Source organism: Saccostrea cucullata, unplaced genomic scaffold, assembly GCF_032062105.1.
Source record: "Saccostrea cucullata isolate Sc308-1 unplaced genomic scaffold, CSIRO_AGI_Scuc_v1 ctg4080, whole genome shotgun sequence".
NCBI lineage: Eukaryota > Metazoa > Mollusca > Bivalvia > Ostreida > Ostreidae > Saccostrea > Saccostrea cuccullata.
Window position 1 is genome coordinate 15,160 of NW_026931503.1, and position 27,044 is coordinate 42,203.

Sequence of the window (27,044 nt, forward strand, 5' to 3'; positions counted from 1 at the left end):
TATTAAACTCCGGGGTATTGTTGTTCTGTTAGCTTTTTTATTAAGGAACATTTCGCTATTAATAGAAGTCACGTGATATCGTGGTGGAGGCGCACGTAATAGCGCCAGGCGCTCTTTTATCCTAAGGCAATAGTTAATAAAAGTTTACGATTATCAGTGGTTTTGGTAAATTATCTAACTTAATTTTCTTTAAAAAGTCTAATTTTCACGAGAAATGATTTATATTCTTCCTGAACATACTAGCGCATGAGAAACACGCATAAAAATCCTTCCTTTAATCTTCCATATTATTGTTATTTAAGAGCAATGGCTAAGACGTTTGGATCTTTTGGTTACATTGTGGACTCTTGTCCTCGTAACAAGACAGAGTACACAACGTCGGCTACCAGACTGGGATGTGGTGTGGATGAAAATGGGCGGAGTCAGTACGTCTGTGTTCCCAACCACCAGAGGTCAAGTCTAGTGGAATTCTGTTATAAGTCAACCACTGGACTGTATGAAAAAGGTATTTATCTTGTGCGTACAATGTATATAATTTTAAATTTAAGAATAATTCAATGCGTGTATTTATTTATTACTTCCTACAGGAAATTGTATAGAGATTTACGAAAGTGGAAATTTGGATCAAACAAGCTGTCATAACTTCACAGATGGATGCCCTGATAACCATTTCTTTCTCTCTGACCTGTACAGATGTAAGTTTCAAATTCATCACTATCAAACAAATGATTTATACACACCTTTATTCACAGAGCTACTAACTAATATGTTTGTAAATCGTAAAATGTATTTCAAAATATAGATAATCAATGTCCACAATTAAGATGATATTCTTTGAAAATATGGACCGGGGGGATTTGGAGAGTTAAATAACTTTCACTTTTCATTTTCTTTTCAATAAATATCAATTTATTTGTTGTAAAGGTGTACCATTGGGTGCTTAATTTTCTGACTGATTCAAGATGATATTTAAAGTGCAATTCTCCATTATCGTACATGTATGAAGAATTGCATCAAATTATTTTTAAATAAAAGTAGGCTCTACCTAGATACCCAACCAATCAAAAACATTTGAGACCAAGTTAAACTTTTAAAAGATTTGTTATAATGACATATTTAATACTTTTACAATTTTATATGTTGTTTTGATGCTGGTTATTCTAAATATCCGGGGTAACTGGTAATTGTAAATGGGTATTGCTGGGAACTGACTAATAATAGATAAAAAAAAATGGAGGTATTTGTTTCTGTCGCATAGATTATAAATAATGGATATGAAAAAATGGTGCATTTATATATTGTTTTTACAGTCCCACAATGTCACAGAATAAACCCCTTGGAAAGGTGCTTTTTTGCAGAACCTACATGTCCTAACGTCAAGTAAGCGAACATTGACGAGAGAGAGAGAGAGAGAGAGAGAGAGAGAGAGTAAATGTTTTCACAAAATCTTCAGTATTTATACGAATGTAAATTGATATATCACTAATTTAATTTCAAATCTTCAGCACTTTTTCAAATTTTATTTCATTTCGAGGCATCTGAATAACAAACTTTTAAATCTATTTCATTAGCTTGATTGATTTTATATTGTTTAACGTCCCTCTCCGAGAATTTTTTCACTCAAACTAAGATTAATTGATTGCATATTGTTTAACGTCCCTCTCGAGAATTTTTCACTCAATCGGAGATTGATTGATTGATTGAATATTGTTTAACGTCCCTCTCGAGAATTTTGCACTCAATCGGAGATTGATTGATTGATTGATTGATTGTATATTGTTTAACGTCTCTCGAGAATTTTTCACTCAAACGGAGATTGATTGATTGATTGATTGTTTATTGTTTAACGTCCCTCTCGAGAATTTTTCACTCATATGGAGACGCCACCACTTGCCGATGGAGAGCTGCAAATTTTGTCCTTTACTCGGCACTCAGGGCCATGGAGGGATCTTTTTCGTGCAATCACCTACTGCGACATGGGACCTCGGTTAATACGGTCTCATCCGAAGGACCGGTCTCCACGTCCCACAGATTCGAACCCGCTACGTAAAGATTAACTCCTCACTTCGCGAACTCTAAAGCAGACGCTCTAACCACTGCGCCACGCGGGCGACCACTCATACGGAGACGTCACAGTATGCCGGTGAAGGGCTTCAAATTTTGACCTTTACTCGGCACTTAGGGCCATTGAGCAGTGAGGGATCTTTATCGTGCCAACGCCTGCCGCTGACATGGGACCTCGGTTTTTAAGGTCTCATCCGAAGGACCCTCATTAGCCTGAAGTTTTGTGCATTTTAAAGATTATTAAAGAATGCAATCAACCCCAGCTTATACGATCCGAGTGAAATAAGACATAAGCAACCCAAGCAATGTATTTCAAACGACAGATTCTTATTTTATAAGTGTCTAAAACTGTGCTTCTCATTTTCGAATATAAGATACATATTTTAATCTATGATATGCAACTTACTTATAACCTGAAATCTGAACACTGTTTCTCAGACTCACATCAAATCTCATTTTACAACATTCCTCCCACAGATCTTAAAATAATTTATGAAAGAATATGTTAAACTGAATTTTCAATATCAACAGAATGCGACATTAATTAGACAGAATTCTGTATATAAGAAAAAAAAAATAAAATGTACACGTTAGAATTGCAAATCAAATACACTTTCATATGTACGGGAAAACTTTGATTTTTAAAGTTCAAGGGCTTGTTATATGTTTTTTTCGGGGGGGGGGGGGTAAAACAATAAAAACTACTCTCATTTTGAATTCAGTTTGTTTCAATATTGTAATTTAGCAAAAGAATCTTTAACGCATTGTCCTATTTGCTAGGAAACACCCTGACAAACCCTTGGAGAATAGAACATTACACACGGGGACTGTAGCAGGAATCACTATAGGAGTTGTTGGTGTCATTTTGGCTGTCGTGTTAGTGATATTCATGTTAGCAAAAAGGAGACAAAAAGGCGGCAAAGGTAATCATTCTTAATTCATTTCCAGTTCCTCAGATATATAAAAGTTATCCTCTAGGAGATGAGTCCATATTGTTTTCTTTACTCTGTTATATATACGTTGGCTGTTTGAGTGTTTTTATACTTTGGAACAGACTTAACAAAGTGTAAAACAAATCAGCATTTTCAAACACATTTATAGCAATTTAGGCATATCTTGTCATCTATTTGTTGACTTGTTAAAGCTTTGTATATACATGTATACAAAGTCTACAAGAAAAATGTAATGAATAAGTTTAAAGTCAAAGTACATGTATTGCTGTTTCTCTACACAATTTAAAAAAATTATATGCCCAGCCCCATTGAAAATACAGGTATCACAAACAATAAAAACTATATATCCAGAAAAGCAGTTAAAAATATGATAATTTAAAAGTTAGAATTTTTTTTATAGATCCAAGCAAAATGGAAGGTGCCAACGAAGAGTCAGAGAGGTTAATTTTAATGAAAACTGGTACGTTTGTTAACGCACTAACACATACAATGTAGTGTATGCAATTATTTAGATTTTGCATAACTTTACTGATTACACTCCTAATTTTTATTGTTTGTATGAACTCTTGAGCTCAAAAACTGTTCCTTATAACCAGTTTTCCTGGTGCAGTGATCTGAGAGTCACAGGATAAGTCTTTTTGTACATTGATTCTAGTGTAAAGTAGCAAAATATAGCTCTGATTGATACTGACACTCAAAAGAAACTTGGGGGGGGGGGGAATTGTAAACGGGTTTTAAGTAAATGTATGTACCCAAAAAGTTAGTATTTAAAAAAATATTTGACAATATGTTTGATTTTGAAGGTTTTGTACCTGTTAATCATATTAAGTTCTTGTATTGTACTAAAATACCAGGGAAAAATCCTTTTTTCTTCGTGATGCCTATATTTCCTTTTAATGACTGTAAGCAAGCACTTTCAAAGGTCTGAAAATGAAGTTTACGTTTAAATAAAGCATCATTTTTATGTAAATTTACTTTTTACCTTAATGTATTCATATTTGATGTCATAATTAAACCTTAAAACTCTTAAATCATCCCCCTTTCGACCATTCAATTAAAACATGCTATTCCGCCATGTTCAGTTTGTATATCAAATGCAGCCCGATCTCTACCATGCATAAGGTTTATTGATGTCTTAATCTGAGCAAAATTAATAGTCTTGGGCATTTCAGTTGCCTGTTTTTTTTTCAGATACTGGGGTCGAATTTCCTCTAATTTGGCGTAGTAAATTAATTTTTGGACTTCTGGTCAAGAAACTGTCATTTATGCTTTTGAAATCAAACACATGAGACTGATGAGTCGTTATGTAGTTTATATTTACATCTGCAACACTTCTCATTCTTTATTGTGTGAATTTCCATCATTAGCAATGAAAATACTTCCTTTCTGTCATTTTGAGGTGATATAGGGATCACATCCGGAAAAGAAAGAAGGATCCCCCCCTGGGATTTTAGTACTACAATATACTTATGATTAACAGCTATAAAACGTTGAAAACCCAAAATATTGTCAATAGTTTTATTAAAAGTGCAAATTTCAGATTTCTGATCAGAGGGCTAAAATCAACTCCCGTAATGGAATTAAAATCATTCAACTGTTAAATAAATGCTTTGGCAAAGTTAAAGATTTCCTAACTCTTTTGGTACATAGTTCTAACCCTGATATAATTTCCCCCTATAAAGAGAGTGTAACGTTTCTTTCGAGTGCCAGTATATATTTTTTTGCAGCTCCTGAAAATCGGTTTATTGGAAGCTATGAGACATGGAAAACAAGTATATCAGGTACGTCTTCAATCTTTATTTTTTTTTTATGAGCCTGGAACTGAATTGCTATGAATTCAGTATTTTTAATCATGTATATAATGATACCCTAGAATTAAAAAAATTAAAAATCTGGTTTTATTTAATGAAATGGATGGTTTTAGAAGCACACCCATAGAATTAAATTAAAGATGCCATTTACGGTTTATATGTATAGCTTTTGTTGGGGTAGGGGTGGGTTAAAGATTAATACCATGTATGCGTAATTGTTTATGCCTAAATATACGAGTATAGTCAGTTGAATATGACTGTTTTGTATAATATATTTTCTGACTATTGTCTGTGAACTGGCTGAGCTTTGAAATGTCAGATTTTGTAGGGATGTAAACATCTTAGAAAATCATCATATTATTTACGACTTAATTTAAAAAAAAGTCCCCTTCGTTCTGATGTTGTTTTCTAATTTTATTCTACAAAATGAGGTTTAAAGAATATAAATTCCATTCTAGCCCCGTGCACAGGGACGTAACAACAGGGGGGGCAGGCCCTTCACTTTTTCCCCAACCTTACTTATACTATTGGTTTTGATAAATTAAAGTCTGGTTGCCCCCCCCCCCCCCCCTTTAGTGATATACGGAAATCATTGTATAAAAATTGGTACTGAAAGTAGTTGACATTAAAAAAGTTGGCCTCTACCCCCCCCCCCCTTCCCCACGAAATAGGATTTTCGACTTTGTGCAACATTAACCTTTTTTTTTTGCTTGTCAACTTTTTCAGGGAAGTAAAAAAAATTCTCTGGCTGCCTCCCCCCCTCCACTTTCAAAAACGATGCTATGTGCCTGGTGCCAGAAGCTTGGATATGCTAAGCCTTGTAAAGCCTACATGTTACGAAAATATATAAGGACATCCCCACCCCCATCCCCTGCACTGCGGCCAAAATAAAACAAAATGCAAGCATATTGTTCCGGTTTTATGTCATGTATTTTTTCAGCATTGAATTTTATTTTCTGTTAGCATTTACATGTAGAAATAAAACCCGACCCTGAACTTATAAAGATTTTTTTATCAACCAAAACAAATAAAATCATATTTGAGCATATTTAATCATATTTATCCATAATTTGATGACAGGTTAAACGATATTTTATTAAAGACTGATAACTGCAATGAGATTATAAGTTCAGTGATGATTGAGTTTTTAGCATGATAATTGATCTGTTAAGAGACATTCAATGCTGATCGAGCTTTTATGAAAGACAAAGTTCGTCATGCCTTAAGGAATTAATTTGCAGATAATGCTTTAAACATTTGAACTCTATATGAAAAAAAAACAACAACACGTAAGTACCAAAGAGTTACATGTATATTAAATTTGGAGATCTTGAAAATAAATAGCTATGCATGAATATATAGTTTAGAGAACAAAAATGACCTTTTCTTTCAATTATTATTTCATTTGTTTTGAAAACTCATCTTTTTCAATAGAGTTTCACATTTCTCAATATAAGATATATAGAATCGATATAAATATTTTTATCTACCCTCCATCCTCTCTCTCGATCTCTCTCTCTCTCTCATCAGATTTACTTGACCAGCTCTATTTAAGTTAGAACATTAAGAACATTTTTTTCATTCAGATGTTTTTGCTTGTTTTAATTTCTCTAAATTGAAGTGTCTTTGTGCAACAAGAATGTAAGATAAAACAACATTATTAAAGTTTAATTTATTTAATCATGATTATAAGGTAAACGCTTTACATGTTTATTATTTTTTAAAAAATGAAATTCGTCAAGAAATTATTTCATGCAAAAAAAAAGCTACAGATAAGAGATTTGAAAAAAAAATAAAGTTTGTTCAATTTTGCAGTTTTCCTTTTTTTTCTTTGTTTTTCCTTTTTCTACATTTACCTTATTCCCAAAGTACAAAAATTTTTTTTATCTAAAAATTCATAATTATGCTGACGATTAAAAGTGTTTTTTTGGTCATAAAATATCCCTTTTGTAATCCGGGAGCAAATTCATGCGAACATGCAGCTGAAATGTGAAAAAGTACTCAATTAAGATGAATGTCCCTGTCTGGTACCTCTGTTGCATCGATTGTTGACATCAGAGTTATCTCTCCTATTTTTATTTATAGAAAATACAAATAATCTTGACTATCTTTCTTACACATTCTTGCTAGATTCGTAAAAACGTGGAAGATGTATGTTTAGTTTCAACATTTGTACAAACAATTTAACAGTATGCACCGATGAATCAATGTTTAGATGTGATCGACGCGATCGCGATGTATGTTTGAGAGTGGTGGAGCGGATCTCACAGAAGTATGAAAACAATTTTCCTTTGCAATATTTTTACGATATACCCTCTCTAAGATGTATTCTAAAAATGGTTTAAATATGTAAATAAAATTAATCTAGAGTATAAAGGTTCATTATCTTAACAGAAAACACCTTGTCGACAGCTTCTATACATTTACGCATGTAGGAAAACTATACGTATTATAGAGACGTATTTAATAATGTTTGTTTAGAAACCAGTTCTAAATGTTTTTATTTATATATATTAAAATCAGTGGATTAGGAGATTCAGATATTGATTCAATTAATTTAACAATGAAAATAAATTCCACATGTTGGAAACAGCGATAAAAACTCTGGATGCGTCAAACGTCAAAACACGTGGTTAAAAAAATCTGCGTCGAAGTTCACCGTCAGTCTGCAACGTCACATCTTTATGACGTTATTTCTCTGTTTTAGCAAAAATGCCATAAGGACCCTTTTGTCATGGGCGCAATCAATTATTTCAAACACAATCATATATGATACACCACTGCTTTTTCTGTACAAACATTATCCGTTTCATATTTGCCCTGCTCTTATCATTCAACAAAGAGAACTAAAGACAACTTAAACCTTATCAGTAAAGCAATCATTCCATTTGTTTGTTAAAAAGAAGTGTATATAAATCGAGTTCTTTGACACCAAACTGCCGTTTACACCACAAAATTATTCAGAATTTAAAATTTCATAATTGTTTGAGCAGAGAATCAATTAAAGATAAAATGTTTTAAGAAATATTTTACACTATTATGCTTCCTCTCAGTTTGTCTCTATATAATTAATACCAAACTATTTTTGCATAGTGTGAAAAGGATTTATATTGCACACTATGCAGAATCAGTAGCATGTTCAAACTTAAGAAACTGATCTCACAGTTTCTGAAAATGATGAGCGTAACAAAATATTAAAATGGCTGTAATCTCGTTTTTTAATGATGTTGGATGATCTCAATATTCCAAATTTGATGTGTTTTCTTTGCTGTTGCAGAAGCAGATATACGAAGGTTGCCCTAAAAAGTCGTAGACAGGGAACATAGTTTATTTTCTCTTTGCTAAATCAAATTTCTTTTCTTGTCATAGCAAAGAGTAACATTTTATGATCATGCATTTCAAGTTTCATGACGATACCACATTTAATAAGAAAACTATGAAAAAATATAGAAACCATGTAAGTGTACATCAAAACACGAAATCAAGCGCAATTTACGTCTCTCATAACGTCATGGTCCCTTTTTCTTCTTCACATGAGGCTATTAACGTCCAAATGAATATTTTGATATAATGAAAAACCACTCTTGACCAAGGGGCTAAGTTAAATTTACTACTGTCCGTTTTCTTATGCAGATTCAAATTTTAGTCAAAATTAAATTAGTTGAAAGATCACCTTACATTTTAAGCAGCCGAAAATACACCTTGTTTGACGACGTTCATGGCCCGTTCCCAAATGTCTGCGTTAAAACAATCAGTGTTTTACTTTACATGCAATAACAGATTTTTCCATATAGAGGGAATTAATTTCATCTCGTGATATTAAAAAACAATTTTTCTATCACAAAATGGTGTATAATGTCCTTTCTGTACTTTTTTCCCCGTCTCTGATGAATATAAAACATACTAAAAACAATTTATTACATTTCCGCGCGCCGGGTATGCGTTCGACGACGTAATTTTCATCAATCTCAATTCGACCAACACTTTGAAAATCATGACACTAGTAGTCTGTTTCTAATTCTATTTATACGAAATTTTGACCTATTACTAAGACTTCGATTCCGGTTTCAGTGATTTAAATTTTAGTTCAATCTTTTACATAGTCCCAAAGAAATAAAAACAAATTGAATAGTTATATGCGTAAATTATTCCGAATTTTGGCCGTGCGCCGACAGACCATATCGGCCTTCATTTAAATCGTCCCAATAAAATTAATATGAAAGACATATACTTAAGAATTCGCAATTTTAACGAACATTGGATGTATTATGTCTATGCAAAATTTGGTTAGTATTGGTTGCGCGTTAAAAAAGTTATAAACATTGTCTACGACTTTTTGGGACAACCCTCGTATAGATTTATATCTTTGTTTTATATTTACAGATATTGCCGATATTTATGTACACTATAGAACTTGCCGATATACAGTATAATATAGAAAAAAAAACTTAGCTACATTATGTACCTTAAGCTTGTGCACCCTCAAAAACCATGGACATTTGATTTTCAAGAATAAACGGATAGCTTTTTAGGAGAGGCGTGCATATTACGCGCCATTTGAAAAAAGGAATTTCTTATTCATCTCATTTATTTTATTATCATTCTTTATTCCTGCAATGTAGGGTTATTTAAGAGGAAGAGTTGTATAATTCAAAATTAAAGTCTAAAACCAATTTGCTTCGATGATCGTTTCGATGACAGAAATGTCTTTATCTTTATTGCACAGACTCAGCAAATAAATAATGAGAAAGGTCTGATCTTTTTAAAATTGAAAACTCATCACGAAATAAAGAAAGGATTTATCTGATCATAAAAAGAGCAGTAATAACAAAGACAAAATGTACAACAAATTCGAAACGTGTAAAAATACAAAATCTGAGTTGTCTTCATCAACAAGTTGTATGAAAAATTATAATCAATTCTAATTTTCCACTGCAAATTTAACGATGCCAATTTTTATTGTGCCTATCCAAATATTTAATACTTTGAAGATTTATTACCGGTAATGTAAAAAAGCCATTCTAGAATGTTGCATCATGAAAAGTTTTACGTTTTTTAAAAAAAATAATGTTTGCAGTACTTTGGATCAATTCAGACCCATATGAAGCATCTTCAGCAGGAAGAGGCCACAAGCACCAAACGTCAAAGATCCATTTTAAAACTTCATACTTTTGTTTATTTGAAATGTTCTACTTTATGCAACATGTAAAATGTAAATAAACCAATGAAATGTATGTATCTTCGTTATAATGAAAATCTGTTTTCAATTATACCTATCAATACTTTTTCGTGTAACCTTTGATTGATTATTTTTGAAAACAACTTGTTTTATGTTGCGTTCGCTTTGAAAACATAATAACCTATGTCATTAATAATCTTTTTTATATTTATAGAAACAATTTTATTGATTATATGAAGGATATTGAGATAACGAACAGTATTCAATCTCAAAGTCAATTAAACAATATACAAGAAAAAAGAACAGAGCAAACACGGACCTCCAAAACATCAGAGGTGGGATCAGTGTCATAGAGGAGTGAGCATCCCCTGCTGACCGGTCACACCCGCCGTTTGCTCGTTGTCATGATTAGGAAATAACGGAAAAATCCGTCGTCAATTCAGTAGATAAATAATGGACTAACAATTGGTATGAAAAACGTCAGTCAGCATTTGACTCAATGAAAAATTGTATTGGCTGACAAGGTCATTGTATCGACCATAGAATTTACGAAATGATGACTTTAAACGAGACTGTTGATATTCTTGTTTCGTCAACTTGCTTGTCAATAATTTACCTCGTTTAAGAAATTGTTCATACGTAGAGCATGCTCTTGCATATGGAATGAACTGAGATATAAATACTCCGTATGCAGGTGATGAAGGTATATTGCTGCAAAAGTAATGGAAGTTGAAAAGTTAAAGTCATCATGTTTATCATAGAGCTTGGTTGTTAGATTACCATAAGTGTCTTTTTCAAGTAAAATATCCAAGTATGAAGTAGAAGTGTCGGACTCTTTGGTATCTAATTTCTCGAGTTAGATAAAAGAAAATGAGCAAGTTCATGCAACAGTACGGCTTTCATGAACTGTACGATTTTTTTTTTTCATTTCTTTACGTATGAAATAAAATATAAAGACAATTCTAGAAATATTATTATTTTTTGTATTAAAAGTTGTCTTTTTTGTCTAAAAATCAAAAACTTCGTAGAATTGTCATAGAAAAGTATGCCTTTATAAATCTATTCAGTAATATATAGACCTAGCCTGTTATTGGTAATACATGTAACCCTTTTAACTTTTTGATTTCATTCATTTTAGGCAAATATCATGAATATTCAGAAGTCGACAAAAGTCTTCTTTACAGTTTGCTGTTGTGTGACAAGTACACTGCCACTGTAAATAGGGAGGCGTTCAAGTCAATATTGATAAAGATACGAAAAAGATATTTTCCAAAAATGTCTGCGTCTGATGATGTTGATTGGACATCCCTTCAGCGTGAGGTCAAGAAATCACATAATGGTGAGGCAACGTTTATATCAGACGATATCCGACATGACGTCATGTACGCCTTTGTTACGGAGTGTCTGGTGGAGGACAGTGATCTGGAGTTTTTCCTGACCACGGCGTCACGTGACGTGATCTCAGAATATTGCCGGTCAGCGGAGTATGAGAGGAGTGAGGGAGAGAGATGTTTGTATATACCGGACAGACCGGAGAAGATGTACGACCTCTTCATAAACAAACTACAGTTGGACATCATCACACACTGTACCGTGTGTGACAGGGGGATTCATGGCCGTATCAGTGAACGTTGTGAGTATTATATCAGTAATATACTTAAAATAATTATTCATTTATATGGTGGCATATTTCTGCCCCCTACATGCAAGATAAATTATGTTAAAATGCAACATAATTATGTAGATATGCAACATATTTATGTCAACATGCAAGTTAGTTATATTGACATGCAAGTTACCAATCTAATTAGAAAATGTAATTTAAATATGGGTAAATTTACTTACTAACGCCTGTATCTGACATTTTAAATGCAATATTCAAGATAATAATGTCAACATGCGACTTATTTATGTCAGTATGCAAGATAATTATGTAAACATGTGACTTATTTATGTTAACATGCAAGATAATTATGAAACTTATTTATGTCAGCATGCAAGATATGTAGGTTGATATGCAAATAATTATCTTGCATGATGACATAAATAAGTTGCATGTGAACATAAAAATCCTGCATGTCTACATAATATCTTGCAAGTTAATATATGTATCTCGCATGCTAACAAAAGTATATTGCATGCTGACATAAATAAGTTTCATGTCTACATAAATAAGTTGCATGTCTACATAATTAACTCCCATGTTGATATAAATATCTTGCATGTGTACATAACTAACTCGCATGTTGACATAAATATCTTGAATGTCAACATAACATGTTAACATAAGTAAATCGCATTTTCTCCTAATTATTTTTCATCTTGCATCTACCGTGTCAGATACTGGCGTCAGCACGGGATTTTACCCATATTTAAATCAGATTCCCTTAAAAGCTTTTGTTACTTGCATGCCAACATAGGTTTCTTGCATGAATACATAATTTTCTTGCATATTAATATTATATTATAATAATTTATTGCATGTTACCATAATTTATCTTGCATGTTGGGGGCAGAAATATTCCATCATACATTAAGATGTGATAAAATGTAAATTGTAAAAGAATCTTTGATAATGTGGATTGCTTGATGTTGAAAAGAATTAAAAAAGTTAGTTATTAATATATATCAGAATTCGAGATATCAAGATTCAGTAAATTTGAATATAATAAAGCAGCATAATATTCCTTTTTTCCCAAAATATATTGAATTTCATTTTTATTCTTAGTATATATTTAAAAGGGGATAATTACCAGAGAGAATAGCCCTAGCTCTTAAACCACTGGAAATATTATTATTTAAGAGTGTGTTCTTTTTATTCCTGAGATAACTTAAAAGGTTTTAAATTAACCTACGAGCTTCAAATCGAAGAAACTGTATTCGTTTTCTGTTGATGAAAAGCGTGTGGACGATTGACAAAGGCATTAGAATTTAGGAAAATCATCACTGTAGGAGACAAAACAATGATAACAAAATAGATTAAAGTTTTAAAGATAATGAACCAATGGGTTTAATTGTTTGTAGCAGGTCAATTCCCGAGTAACTATAAGTCCTACCTTGACTAAACTTCCATGGATGATGCATCTAAGGATAGATATGCAAGAATTGCTTCGGATGCTATATTTGACCTACATTTTCCAGATAAGTGAACAGGTTAAATTTTTTGGGGCAGGTCCATTCCCAAGTAATTATAAGCCCTGCCTGGACCTGACTGAACTATCCACAAGTTTAAGTGCTTTCAAACAGCACATAATTCTTACAATCCACGCGCATGCTGGTTGGCCTTGTAGAATTCAATAGCAAAGAATTTTTACAGTTTTGTTTTCCAAATGCGAAAAATCACCGCTTTGAAGTTGAAACCCCACATGATACTTAATTTTTACCAACATGTGCCCATCTGCGTTGAGAGTACCTCAGCCGGTAGGACACTCGCTACATGATCGGGAGGTCGTGAGCTCGAATCTCCTCCGCGAGTAACCTACGTCGATAAAAAAGTAGCAACTGTTCCTTCGCAATGCGCTCGGCAGTTGAATTTAAAGTTGTGGGTCAAAGGATAAGGGTCAAAGGATAAGCCTTTAAAAACCGAGATCCAAAGTCACGACAGACTTTGGCACGATAAAGAACCCTCATTGCTCAATTGCCCTAAGTGCCGAGTTAAGGTCAAAATTTGAAGCCCTTCACCGGTGTTAAACGCCGTTTATACATAAGGGAAAAACTCTCAATCATTTGAATGTAAAGCATTCATTCAATCGATCAATCACATTTGCCCCTTTACATGGCGTTACCAAGATGATAAAAATTATTGGTGACGGTGTAACGTTGAATATTGACCCCAGTTGAAAATTGACCCGGGGGTCATTTTTCAACGTTGAATATTGAACCAGGGGTGTTTTTCTCCGTTGAAAATAGAGACCAAAAGTCGTTGAATTTATACCCGGGGTCATTTTTCAACAGCTTGATATTTTTTTCTTATCCTCGATGACCACAATAAGTTGAAAATAGACCTTGTTGAAAATTGACCCCACCTCAGAGTTTGAACATTTTTTGAACAGAGAAGTTGTTTTATGGGATTTATCAGTATTGTCTTTCACTAATAAACAATTTTCAATTTAGTCTTATACTCATTGGCAATTGAAAATTGTTAATTAGTGAAAGACAGTATCAATATTTTTTATATTTCGGTTTCAATTTTTTCCCTTTTCAAGAATAATAAAATAAACCTATCATCTCGTGTACTGTAAACCAAGTATTATACGCGTGCGATAAATATCCGCGAGTTCCGCGAGTATCCTCTGCTCGCGGATATTTATCGTCGCGAACCAGTTGTTCATTTTTTCCCCATATCATGATTTATTTAAGAAATAAAGTCCGCGTTTTCGTGAATGTTGGAGAATAACCTCCGAGGTCGAGAAATGTTGTTTGAAATAGAAAAGCCGAGGCGTTAGCCGAGGCTTTTATATTTCAAACAACATTTCGAGACCGAGGAGGTTATTCTGCATCATTCACGACAACAAGGACTTTATTTCTATTCTACCATGTCCACGGACGATAAATACGGCCGATTGTTTCCTCTATAGAGTCGTGGTCTAATGGAGAATAATGTCCGGCTGTTCGTGGTCTATTGGAGAATAATGTCCGGCGGCTCCTTTGAAGTTTTTCAATAACCGTGGTAGAATTAGAGTTATTTGCCCTTTTTTCAATACCGATCCCGACGGTTCAACAGTAATCACGGAAGAACTTTACTGTAAATTAGTACATGTTTCACACCTCGAACAAAGGATTTTTGCGTGTACCAAATCACTTGGTACACCCTAAGCCCAAGCTTCATGGTTGGATGACTCTGCCATTGTGTGCAGAATTATTGAGCAGATTAATACCAATGATAGGTCATTACAATCATGGACACAGGGCAAGATCACCAGTCAATGAATAATGAACCTGATGTGCTACATAGTCAAAAAAATCTACATAGTTTCAAAAATTAGTACAGATTGGAAGATCCCTTTCTCTTCCCCCGTCTTTCTTCCTGAATTATTCAACATTAGTAAAAATTAAAACTTCAAAAAAAAAAAAAATAATTAAAATCAAAGGTAAAAGAGAAATTTAAGAACTATCTACTAATTGATCGAACATGTAGGATTTGCCATTTACATTGGTGCTTTAATCAGAATTATCGCATTGAGAAGTGAGAGCAGTAAAATTTTACTTACTATTTATTTTATTCTTTTATTCCAATAAAACAGATATGGACTGATTGGGAAACAGCAAAAGTCGAAATATGATTGTTTTAAGAAGTTCAAATTGGTTGGAACCGTCCTATATTGCTCAAGTAGTGCACATGTATATCCAACCGTAAACCTTTCTTTTTTCCTGCTTTTCAATTTCTGTGGAAGTCTTTGCTTTCAGGAAAAATTTATCAATTTTACCACTAAAACAAATATTTAATAATCTCCACAAAAATAAAATGCTCCTAGCTTTAATCCATCAAATGACATGACTATCTTCATACAGAGATTTTTGAATCTATAGAAATGAACCTGTATCGTGTTTGAAAACTACTCACTGTAGACCGTTCCCTTTACCCCGAGGGTATAATTAGCACATCTGGGCCAGTACAAAATGGCAACAGTCAGGGTCAAACTAGCCTTATCTTGATTAAATAATAAGAAACACACAAAGATGTTTAATTAAATAGACAGAGACACAAAAGTTTAATTTCTCGTGTGAAGCATGTACTAAGTATGTTGTTAAACTTTTCCCTCGCCATTCGATTTGGTCCCTCGCTTCGCTCGGCACCAAATCTCATGGTACTCGGGAAAAGTTTACCAACATATACTTAATGTACACAAGAAGCAGTTGAAATTTAATTACAAACATTCAGAAAAAATAAAAACGAATGGCAATTCTAAAACTATTTGTCTAAAAATGATTAAAATGTCAATAATCATTTCAGCTTGTGTTATTATTGTTCATTTATTGTTACAGACGTGTGATAGCCTGGTTAATTACGGCTAATTATGGCCCAGTCCTGCTTTATCCCGACCATTTATAATAATTTCCCCTTGGCTATGTAGATCTTAGAAAGCGTTGATTACCAAATTAGTATGAGGCACTTTTACAATTAAGAGTTTTAATTCAATTTTAATCCCGATTTTCGTTTGAGCGTTGTGAAAATGCGTATGAGGTATACTCATGGTAAACATTCTACCCACTTAAGGGGCGGATATAAGATTTTAAATGGACGCAATGCACAGAATGTTTTGAATATTGCGTAAGCAGACCTCACGCTACCATTTTACCTTGTTTATGGGCGGATATAAAATTTTAATTTGATTCAAAAATACTCGTGGAAATAGAAATAAATGTAACCACTCATTCGCAGAAATAAATCGTCGCGGATTAGTTCTCTAGCGGTCAGTCGCGAATAAAAAATGACGCGTATAATAATTGGTTTACAGTATATATGTACACTTTGATCAGAACACAATTTCAGTTATTTTCAAGCATGAATTTATTTTTGACAATACTTTCTAAAATTCACATCCATAAATCACAAAACTATGAATAGGGCATAAAACAAAAACCTGGAAATCTGGTGTCTAGAAAGTGAGCCCAAAACAATATTATGTTGATCAGGTGGGCAGAACATCCCATCTAGTCAAATTCAGTATAAACATTAGCAAAATTAAAAGGATAAAAATTAGAATGAAACACATTGGTCAAAATAAATCCAATGATAGGTTATATTTGTGAAAAGATCAATATAGCGACCATAACATGTAAGTAATGCTGACTTTAAACAAGTTTGGTGAACTTATCTGTCAGTAGCCTGCCTCGGCCTAAAAATCGATCGTTTTCGGAGCTTAACCTTGAGAATGAGAACTAGAGTTAGAGTCTGGGATGGACTCAAAGCTTCACTTCCCACCATCTTTTATATCAACAATTGAAAAAACGCCGTCCCTGCAACTTATTTTGACCACAACAACTAAGAGAGAGAGAGAGAGAGAGAGAGAGAGAGAGAGAGAGAGAGAGAGAGATCCTAACGCTTTTCTCGGAGGCGGGGATTCGGTGTCAAAACCCTCTGATATACTGAGACAAAAAAATTAAACAAAATAAATAAACAAAAGGCAATAAACAAGCATGCAAGGAAAAATGGAAAGGGAAACTAGCCAATGTTGGAAACCAAACCATGTTTCTCCAATTGGATGAAAGGGCTGCTTCAAAAATTCCTCACAAACTACCCCGTGTTTCCCCGTTTTGTGTGTGTGTGTGTAGGGGGGGGGGGGGTTCAATGTTATATTTTGGCTACTTTATAACAAAAAATAAATAACGCTGAAAGTTAGGGTTGTGTATCTTATGCAGAAATTTTTTGATAAAAAAACTACAAAAATGAAGAAAACAACCCAGTTCCAAAGAAAAAAAAAACTTTCTTCAAGTATATATGGTACTAATCCCAAAAAGGGCAGATCACCCCCCTTTGACATCCTCTACTTAACAAAATAAATATGTATTTTAAAATTGTGAGATTCGTTCTTGAACTCTCTGATTAATTATGCAAGAAGATGAATAAATATTTAATTTTTAAAAAAATCCGTTTTCAAGTTAGACATGATAAGTTATTAATGTTGTGCATAACTAAATAAGCATGAAAACGTACATTCGTCATGCGTTAAACTCACATCATTTACTAACTACTAATATTAGGAATTTTGAAATTGAAATAAATGAAGTGTCGTCAGCCAAAAAATAAAAATAAAAAAATTTATGGACTAAATTGTATATTGTGTAACTATGTTTACTAATATTTAGGATTTACATATACAAATGCACTTCTTTTTGAAAAAAATATTACACGAAATATTGAGATTTTAGGCTACATGTAACTTTGAAATCTAAGATATTTTATAAAATATTTTATTTTAAGAATATAACTGAATTACTTAATTAAGTGTGCATTGATTACATTGGTGTTCAAAATTGAAATTGCGCCGGGGGGGGGGGGGGTAATTGAAAAAGAAAGAAAAATATAAATCTGAAAAAAATGGACGAGGGACAAAAAAAACAAAAAAAAAGAAACTAGTAGTCCAAACCCGAAAAAATCGTATTATGAGGGGGGATGTAGGATCCAAATTCTTTTTTTTTAAAGCACTATCACTTACTCTTCTTTCTTTGACTACACTGTAAGGTGCCTGTTGAAATTAGGGGGGGGGACGAAACCAATTTCACATTGTTCAATGCCTATTTTATGTCTATCTTTGCAAAAAAAAGGTAAGCATCCATAGCTCCCCTCCCCCGTTTCCGACGCCTATGGATTAAATCACAGTTGTTAAAACCAAGTCATAAATATGTGCCTTTATGCTGTTGAATTTTGAACCGGTTTCAAGATCAAAATTCCACGACCCGGCTCGGTTTTCAACAGACTAGGGTCTAAATTCAACACCTTTGGTCTCACTATTCAACGTTGAAAAATGACCCCGGGTCAATTTTCAACCCGGGTCAAAATTCAACGTTACAACGGCCACCTGTTCTTGTTTTGAATAAAACGTCTCCTCGGAGAATCTTGTACATTCTTTATCTTGAAAATTACTGAATAAATATGAATAAATATTAATGAGCATTTAAAAAAAAAACAACTAAAACTTCATGTGTTTTTTAATTTTGGGAACATGATTCACATTATTAAATTTTCCCCACAAGAGGCATACATACATGATTAATTCTTTTCATTGAAAATAATTTTAAAAAGTAAAGCTTAGATATCCTGCTGTTTTGACAATAAAAAACGAAATTAATAATGATATCAATTTTGTCTCTTCTCTCAACTTCAATTCGAGATATCGCCGTGAAAATTAAATTCATTGCAATATCTTAGATTTACAAAAGAATCATGAAAACTGTATTGATATAAACATTAATTGTTTATTTTAAATGCATTCTATCTTATATCCAAGATTTCTTTTAATTGACTGAATCTTTATTCATTGAATAACCCTTTAAATAGAATAAGCTTGTAAAAAAAAATAATCAACGATATAGATTTTTTTTTAAATAAGGCAAACTTAAACGACAGTTTATAAAAATTTTGATCATCCAAGTATCAGATAATTTTTTTTTATACTTTGAAGAATCTTTGTTTCTTCAACAATTCGAAGACAAATGAACATCCAAGCGAGATTATGAGTTCTTTGTACTTGAATTTTATCACGATACAAATTAATTACTCAGTTAAAATGTGAATAGATTTATTCAAAATATTGTTAGAAATAATTACTGATTATAAACTAATTAAAAGCCTGTGAAAAAATCGCTGAATTAAAACAAATATCACAGGGAGATAAAGAAAATATCACTGAAAATTGACTTTAGGACGATGGAAAGGTCAATGAAAGTCGACGGTATGGGCACTGGAAGATAACTTAGATGTGTCCGCTCAATGGTGACGGTATGGTTCCTGAATTGTGTCTGGAGGGTAACTGAATGCTTACTGAAAAATAACTGAAATTTGTCCGCTAATGGTAACTAAAAGGTACCTGAAATGGGACTGGAAAGTGACAAAAGGTTCACTGCCCATCAGTGACAGAATGACCGCTGAAAAGTCACTGAAAGCCGATTTTTATTTTAACTGAAAGGTTTTTTTCTTCCAGTGAAGTATCACATGATGAATTTGAATTAATATTCATCTAAAGAATTATTTTCATGGCGATACCTTAAACTCTACATTCCGTATGTGTAATATTTTATGAAAGATTGTCTTACTCTTTGTGAGGAATAGTCGTCTTAAAAATTTGTCGTGGACAAATAGAAACAAACGATTATTGAAAGTTCATAGAGCGGCAATAACCAATATTTGCCCCCCCCCCCCAAAAATAAATAAATAATGACGGAGAAATATTTAATTATGTTCTTAAACAAGGGGATATATGCTGACTTCAAAATACTGAATATTTTCGTTAGCAATGACGTCACATGTTTGAAATGTCGTCAGGAAAATGACTTAAATTTAAAATTCCCATGATTTGTACAGAAAAATGTATATTTTACGTCGATTTTTTTCGCAAATCGGATCAGGCTCAAGATTTTGATATTATGTGAAGAGTGATAATATCAATGAAATATGTAAATATTGTTCCTGAGCAAACTTTATTGTGCTTTAAATCTTAAAGCTAAAATTGTTGAAATTTTGACCTTTTTGTCTTATTTCTGAAAAATGATATAAAATCGAACTAGTTTGTGACGTCATAAAAACAAAAATTGTCAATAAACTACTTTGAAACTAAATATAATCTGTTAATTTAGATTTCTCATACAATTTATAAAATTCGGCGAATTTCAAGAATTTTTCAAACTTGACTTTTGTGGGGGCAAAGATATGCAAAATATCGCATATAGTTCTTTAGCTTCAAGTTCATGCCACAGGTAATTTATATGTGAAATATGAAAAATTCATATGTATCTCTTCTCTACCAAAAGATATAAAGAAAGTTAAAAGATTTCGAAAAGTAGGTCAAACTTCAAAGTCAAGGTTCCAGAGTAAAAAACCATGATGGAAAAGTTTTTTCACATTGTATTAAACGTGTATAATATGGTAGCCAAACCTTTTTTTCTTATAAAAGTTATCACAAATTTAAAGTAATGCTCAAAATTTGATAAAATAGGTTGAACCAAAAAGTTGCGTGATTTTAAATCATATTTAATGATTAATCTCATTTGAATCTCTTTTAATACAAAAGTTATGAAAAATGTGAATGCTTTTAAATAGAAGGTCAAACTTCGAGATCAAGGGATTCAAATTTAATTAAATCATGGTGTCTTTAAAAATACCTTGTAACAGGTAATAAACAATAATAGAAGGATAGCCCTGTTTCATCAGAGCTGGATTTTTGTTCATTATCTTCATATCAGATTACATCAACCTCTGGACATTATATTCGTATCATTGATGTTGAGAAAAAAATACGTTCAAATTTACATGAAATAAGAGTGGTATTATTTGAAAAAATAGAAAAACCGTAAAAAGAAAACCAGAGCATGATTGAGGAGGATGGAATGCAATTTTTTTTGTAAAATCATATTATAATTAAGTTGAATGCATGTTGATGTAAAAAAAATCTATCTCAACACCATAAACATGTAGTTATTACGACTATTAAAAGAAGTCACTTATTTTATTCTTACGAGGTTCGAATAGTTTTACCTTCATTTTGAAGGTACATGTCTGTCAAATTTCAGTTTTTTCCCATGAAACTGAAGTAAAAAGGAATCGTTTTCTTGGTGTAAATTCTTTCTTCTTTAACATGGTTTAGTCGGAGTCCCTATGGAAGTACTATATTGGGACCATATGGCCAGAGAGCGGTATGTGGAGTACGCTAAGAGAGGAACACAGACAGTCCACCACGCCCGGGGGATGATTGTAGGATGTGCTGGGGCGGGGAAAACCACGCTACTGAAACGTCTGCTCCGATGTACTGAAGAAGAGATTAAGGAAGTAAAATCTACTGAGGGATTGGAGGTGCATGAGGAGATATTTGAATTATGTGATGAATCAACAACATTCAAAGGTAACAAATATATAAGTGATGCTACATGTTTTAAAGACATAACAAAGCAATGTAAAACTGATTTTTAAACAACCAGAAATGCAGATACAGTGAAAACTGTCTAATCCGACACCTGAATAATCCGACACACTGTGAATTCTGACGTTAAATTTCTTTCCCATTATACTATTTTCCTTGATTTTATCACTGTGCAATCCGACACCCTGTCTATTCCGACACAAAATCTGTCTCCCAGTGCATGTCGGATTAGACAGGTTTCACTGTATAATCTAGGTGGACAGTTTTGTCGACAGTAGAATTGGTGAGTTTTTGTAAAACCATGTGCATAAATTACTTTCAGCATTGTAATTTTAGCACTTTGTTATTTGAAACAAAACGTATGAATTGAATTCGTCTTTAGTCCTATGAATTTTTATAAAGACATGTCAAAAAATACCATCTTATTGCTTTTTTCATGTATCATACTTAAAAAAGATAGAATATGAGATATCCGATGACTCTCTTTAGCAAGGAAAAGCCAGGAGAATCGTGAGAAAGTAAATACTACAAATGTTTACTCTAAGACTCTGACTCTGTTCGACTTTGGAGGACAGTGTGCGTACTACGCCTGTCACCAGATTTACCTGACCAGGAGAGCTTTCTTTGTTGTGGTGGTGGACGCCTCTAAACATCTTGACCAAAAGGTGGATAAGAAAGTGTGTGATCAAGATGGTAGTGTGTTCTCTGGATGGACCTATGGAGGTATAAAAAAATTCTGTCCTTCTCATTGAATATGTTTTAATTTTTAAAAACTTATAGTATAAAACATAATAAAAGATAATTTTTCAAAAAAAAATCTTTTGTTCTAATGGCTACGTGCACAGGACAGTGCACCATGTTTTTATATGACCGATCAATTCGTAAATGATGACTGCACTTTACGTTGTCTTTTGGGTCTTTTGAAATCGCTTCTATCGATTTAAGATCTTAATCTTATTTCACTTTTATATATTTAGTACATAAGTCTGTCAATTTGACATTTAAATATCAAATTTGAGTTTATGCAATAGTCGGTTTCATATTTTTGTCCTTAAATTTTCCAAATCTATAGAATTTACTTTTACCTGCCCTTGATTAAACATTATCGTGAGAATGGATCATAAGTTATACTGGATGAATATCAGTGACATGAAAAAAATAGAAGATCACTATTTTCCATCTTCCTATTTATTCTGTATGGTACACGTACATTTTATTTACAAAGTTTACAAATGTGTGAGCCCATCCATTTAACGGGTCGAGACCACTAGATTTTCTGATGTGAGCATAAATTTGCATGTGGAAACATTTCAAACACTGCTCATTAATGCAAGAAATATATTTTAAATATTTAACAGATCATAATGTATACTTGCATAATGATGGTCTTGGTTTTGGAAGACAGTGTTTTGATGATAGTATATTGTTTAACTCCGAGTAGACAATTTTTCAGCAGCGTTTTCGCGGCTGTTTATAATTAAATGAACTGAAAATCACAATGTTTACATCAAATTCTATTAAAAGAATTCTTTAATTTAATAACTGTAAAACCATATATTCAAGAGTCAAATTTTCGTGGTTTGAGGATAATACATAGGTTCAGTTGGATTTGATTTCGTAGTTGAAAAATTGCTCTGTAGCAAAGTATGTGAAAATGGGCAATTTTGTGGTGGATATTCATTCTTGGGTCTCTTCATATCTTGAAAACCACGAAACTTACTACCCCCAAGATAATTAGTGATATCACAGTATTTTTTTTTAATCATCTTGTAGATTATACATATTCATATTTTACTCATTTAACATGTACCTGTGATGAAAATACTCGGATTTCACCTGTTAATTAAAACTCGCTTAAATGAAAAAAATATTGGTGCAAGAAAAGGACAATCATGATGAAATATATACTGTCTGCTAGATTGCACTTCTTGTGTGATACATGTATACGTATAATCCTGTCAGATTCGTAAAGAATAAGTGGACTTAAAACTATACTGAAAAGAAAACCAAAATTGATTCTAAGGTCACCTGTGTAAATTTTGGTGACCTATTGCCATCCGTTTTCGTCCGTCGACGTGCGTCTTTCCTCGTTCGTTGTGTGTTAACATTTGAACATTTTCAACTTCTTCCCTGCAACCACTCAACCAATTCCCACCAAATTTGGCAAAAAGCATCTATAGGTGAAGGGAAACAAAACTTTTGATTTTCATTATCCTGCTCCCCCCCCCCCCCCCCCATCCAAGAACCTGAGGGGTGGGGCCAAAACATTCAAATTAATGCAATCTTTAAAAATCTTCTTCTTTACTTCTGGACATCAAGCAGTCAATCTATTGACATGAACGTAATGACCATTTAATCCTCTACCACAATTGTTAAATTCATGGTTCTAGGGTCAGGAGTTCTAGTGCTAGGGCGGGCTCTATTGATTATATAGTGAAAATGCATTGTTTCTTTAAAAGAAATCTTCTCTGCTCTTTGGTATTAAATAATCTAACTAAGTATGTACAATGTAGTTATGATGAGCAAGAATGCCTCTTCCAAATTTGTGAATTTTATGGCCCCAGGGTCAGGGGTTCTGGTGTAAAGGCAGGGCTCTATTTATTATATAGTGAAATTACATTAATACTTTGAAAATCTTCTCTGCTCCTGGACATTCAACAAATTAATTAAGTATATAGTTATGATAAGCAAGAATGCCTCTTCCCAAATTGTGATTTTTATGGCCTCAGGGTCAGGTGATTCTTTTTTTAGGGCGGGACTTAATTAGTTATATAGTGAAAATATATTTCTTCTTTGAAAATCTTCTTCTCTGCTCCTGGCTATTAAACAAACTAACAAAGTATATAGTTATGATGAGGAAAAATGCTTCTTCCAAAATTATGAAATTTATGGCCCCAGGGGGGTCAGGGGTTCTGGTGTTAGGGTAGGAATCTATTGATTATATAGTGAAAATACATTAATTCTTTGAAAATTTTTCTCTCTGCTCCTGGGTATTAAATAAATTAACTTAGCATATAGTTATGATGAGAAAGAATGCTTCTTCCAAAATTGTGAATTTCATGGCCCTAGGGTTAAGGGTTCTTTTGTTAGGGCCGGGCTCTCTTGGTTATATAGTGAAATTAAATTAAATCTTTGAAAAGTTTCTTCTCTGCTCTGTTTAGTAAGCAGTTGAACTACATATATCTCTATGATGAGCAAGGGTCATTCTTCTTGAGTTGAGTTGTGAATTCCAAGGGTCAGGGGTTCATGTGTGGTAGTGGCATTACCGATCATTGCTGAATATTACTGATTAATCGAAATACATTTTTTCATCCCCTACTCTGTCTATAGGTATTAAGTAATCAAACTAAACATGCTAAGTGTATAATTATGATTATCAATGGTACCTCTTTCAAAATTGTGAATGCCATGATGTCTAGTTTAAAACATTCAATTGTTGGGAAGTTGTTGCATGATGCTTAGGTGACCTATAAGGCCCATGGTCCTCTTGTTATTTAAAAAAGTATTTCATACAAATATAAAATACAAATTTAAGCAATAACATTCTATTCTCTTTATTGCAGACTACTTTGTGTTCTGGATAAAGTCTATACATACTTACTGTGGTTCTGACAACCAAAAAGATACAAAACCTGTAGTTCTTATTGTTGCAACACATTGGGAAGAAGGAATCAGAAAGTTTAGGGTGAGTTATTTTTTCAAATGAACTTTTCATATACACACTTTTATATTTTTTGTAAATTCTTAAAGAACTTAAATCGTTAACACATTGCATTATTATTTTTTAGTGAACAGTTATGATCTTTATTGAATAAAATACATTTTATCATTATACAGTTTAAATCAATAATATATGTACATGTGTTTGGATTATTTGCATTGATTATAACAAGTATTAGAAAGTCAATAATTCAATCACTATCATAAAATTACTTGTACATATAGATCCCTCTCCAATTTATATCTTTTGTCAAAGGTTTCAATAATGTATCACTCCAGGATCCTTTCTGAATAGTTGGGAAATGATGATTTAGAAGGAACATAAATAAAAAGAATATCGCAGTGTAAGATGATGTTCTTTTTATACAGAACGGGAAAACATTCAATATTTTATTACCAATTTTAATTTACTTTAATATTTTTTATCAATGTAGGATAAAAAGGAACTGATTGAGAGCTTGTGCCATCAGTTTCCAGAGAAATCATATTTACCACATTACATCACAGACGAAAACGTTTATTGTACTGACGTAACTTTACCTCTCCATGATTTAGAAACTTGCCTTTTCAACATAGCTTCCAATCAACGATGGAACGAGAATATTCCAAGAGAATGGTCTTTCTTTGGATTAGAAATAAATCAGAAAAAACACTCGGAGCGGATCTTGAAGATTTCAAAAATAACAACGAAAGTACCGGAGATTACTGCTAAAGGACAGAAAGGTTCTGGTAACGCTGAAAAGGGAGCTCAAGATATGCTGCGTTATTATCATGATGCCGGAAAAGCTTTATATTTTAATGAGAATGGTCTGAAGGAAGAGGTAATTATTGACGTCCAATGGTTTATTGATGCATTCAAACATATCATCACAGACAAGCTTCATTCCAAAGGTATCCCTGTAGCCCCGGGGGACTGGGATGAATATTACAAAACAGGAAATTTGCAAGACAAGCTTTTGACAGAGATCTGGAAACATAATGATGAAGAGTTGTTTAAAAATCTTAAGGATGAAGAGTTGTTTAAAAAGCTTAAGGAAGAAGATGAAAATTACCAAATTGAAGACGGATCTTATGAGAAAGATAAACGATATCTAAAGTGTCATAAAGGTACACTTCTTAACTTTATGCAAAGACTCGGTTTGTTGGGCCTTGGTACAGAATCTCACTATGTTCCGTGCATGAATCGTAAAGAAATAGAGGCAAAACTTCTAGATATCATCGAGAAATCTAAGAGCAAATCATCTGTTCTTGTTTATCAATTTGAATTTCTGCCATTTTTCTTGTTTTACCGTCTTGTTGTTGCTTGTATGCAAGAAGATGGTTGGTATGTACAACAAAATCATGGAACATCTTGCCTCTACAAGAACGCCGCTTTGTTTTCATGTCTGGAAACAACCTTCCTTTTGTCCGTCACAGAAGAGTCTATACAACTACAAGTATTCTGCCTGATACCAGGATCTGCTTTGGATAGGGTAGAAACGTGCAAGATTCAAGGAAGAATAGAAGATATGTTAGATGATTTAGCAGGAACATTTCATAGAAAAATACAGTATGTAAGAGGTTTCAGATGTCGAATAGACAAAAAAGGAATAATTGCTTTCGATATCAAAGGACATTTGAGTTTCTGGAAATTACCAGAAAAAAAATACATTCCGAAGAAAGACTGTAAAATGGTGTGCCCCTTGCATACGATTTCAGATCAGCATATCATTGATACAGCTGAATTCACTAGATATTGGAA

The 27,044-nt window shown here is 32.9% G+C and overlaps 1 protein-coding gene across 1 annotated transcript; it reads left to right on the top strand.

The window, feature by feature from the left end:
* Positions 1 to 306: 306 nt before the first annotated feature.
* LOC134232780 (uncharacterized) lies at positions 307 to 26,852 on the top strand (the record flags this gene model as incomplete). Its single annotated transcript, XM_062714757.1, has 10 exons — positions 307 to 505; positions 588 to 695; positions 1,311 to 1,380; positions 2,845 to 2,987; positions 3,418 to 3,477; positions 11,146 to 11,640; positions 21,311 to 21,565; positions 22,073 to 22,306; positions 25,147 to 25,268; positions 25,738 to 26,852. Coding segments are annotated over exons 1-10 (2,801 nt in total), but the record flags the coding sequence as incomplete, so codon positions are not given.
* Between the last annotated feature and the right edge of the window lie 192 nt (positions 26,853 to 27,044).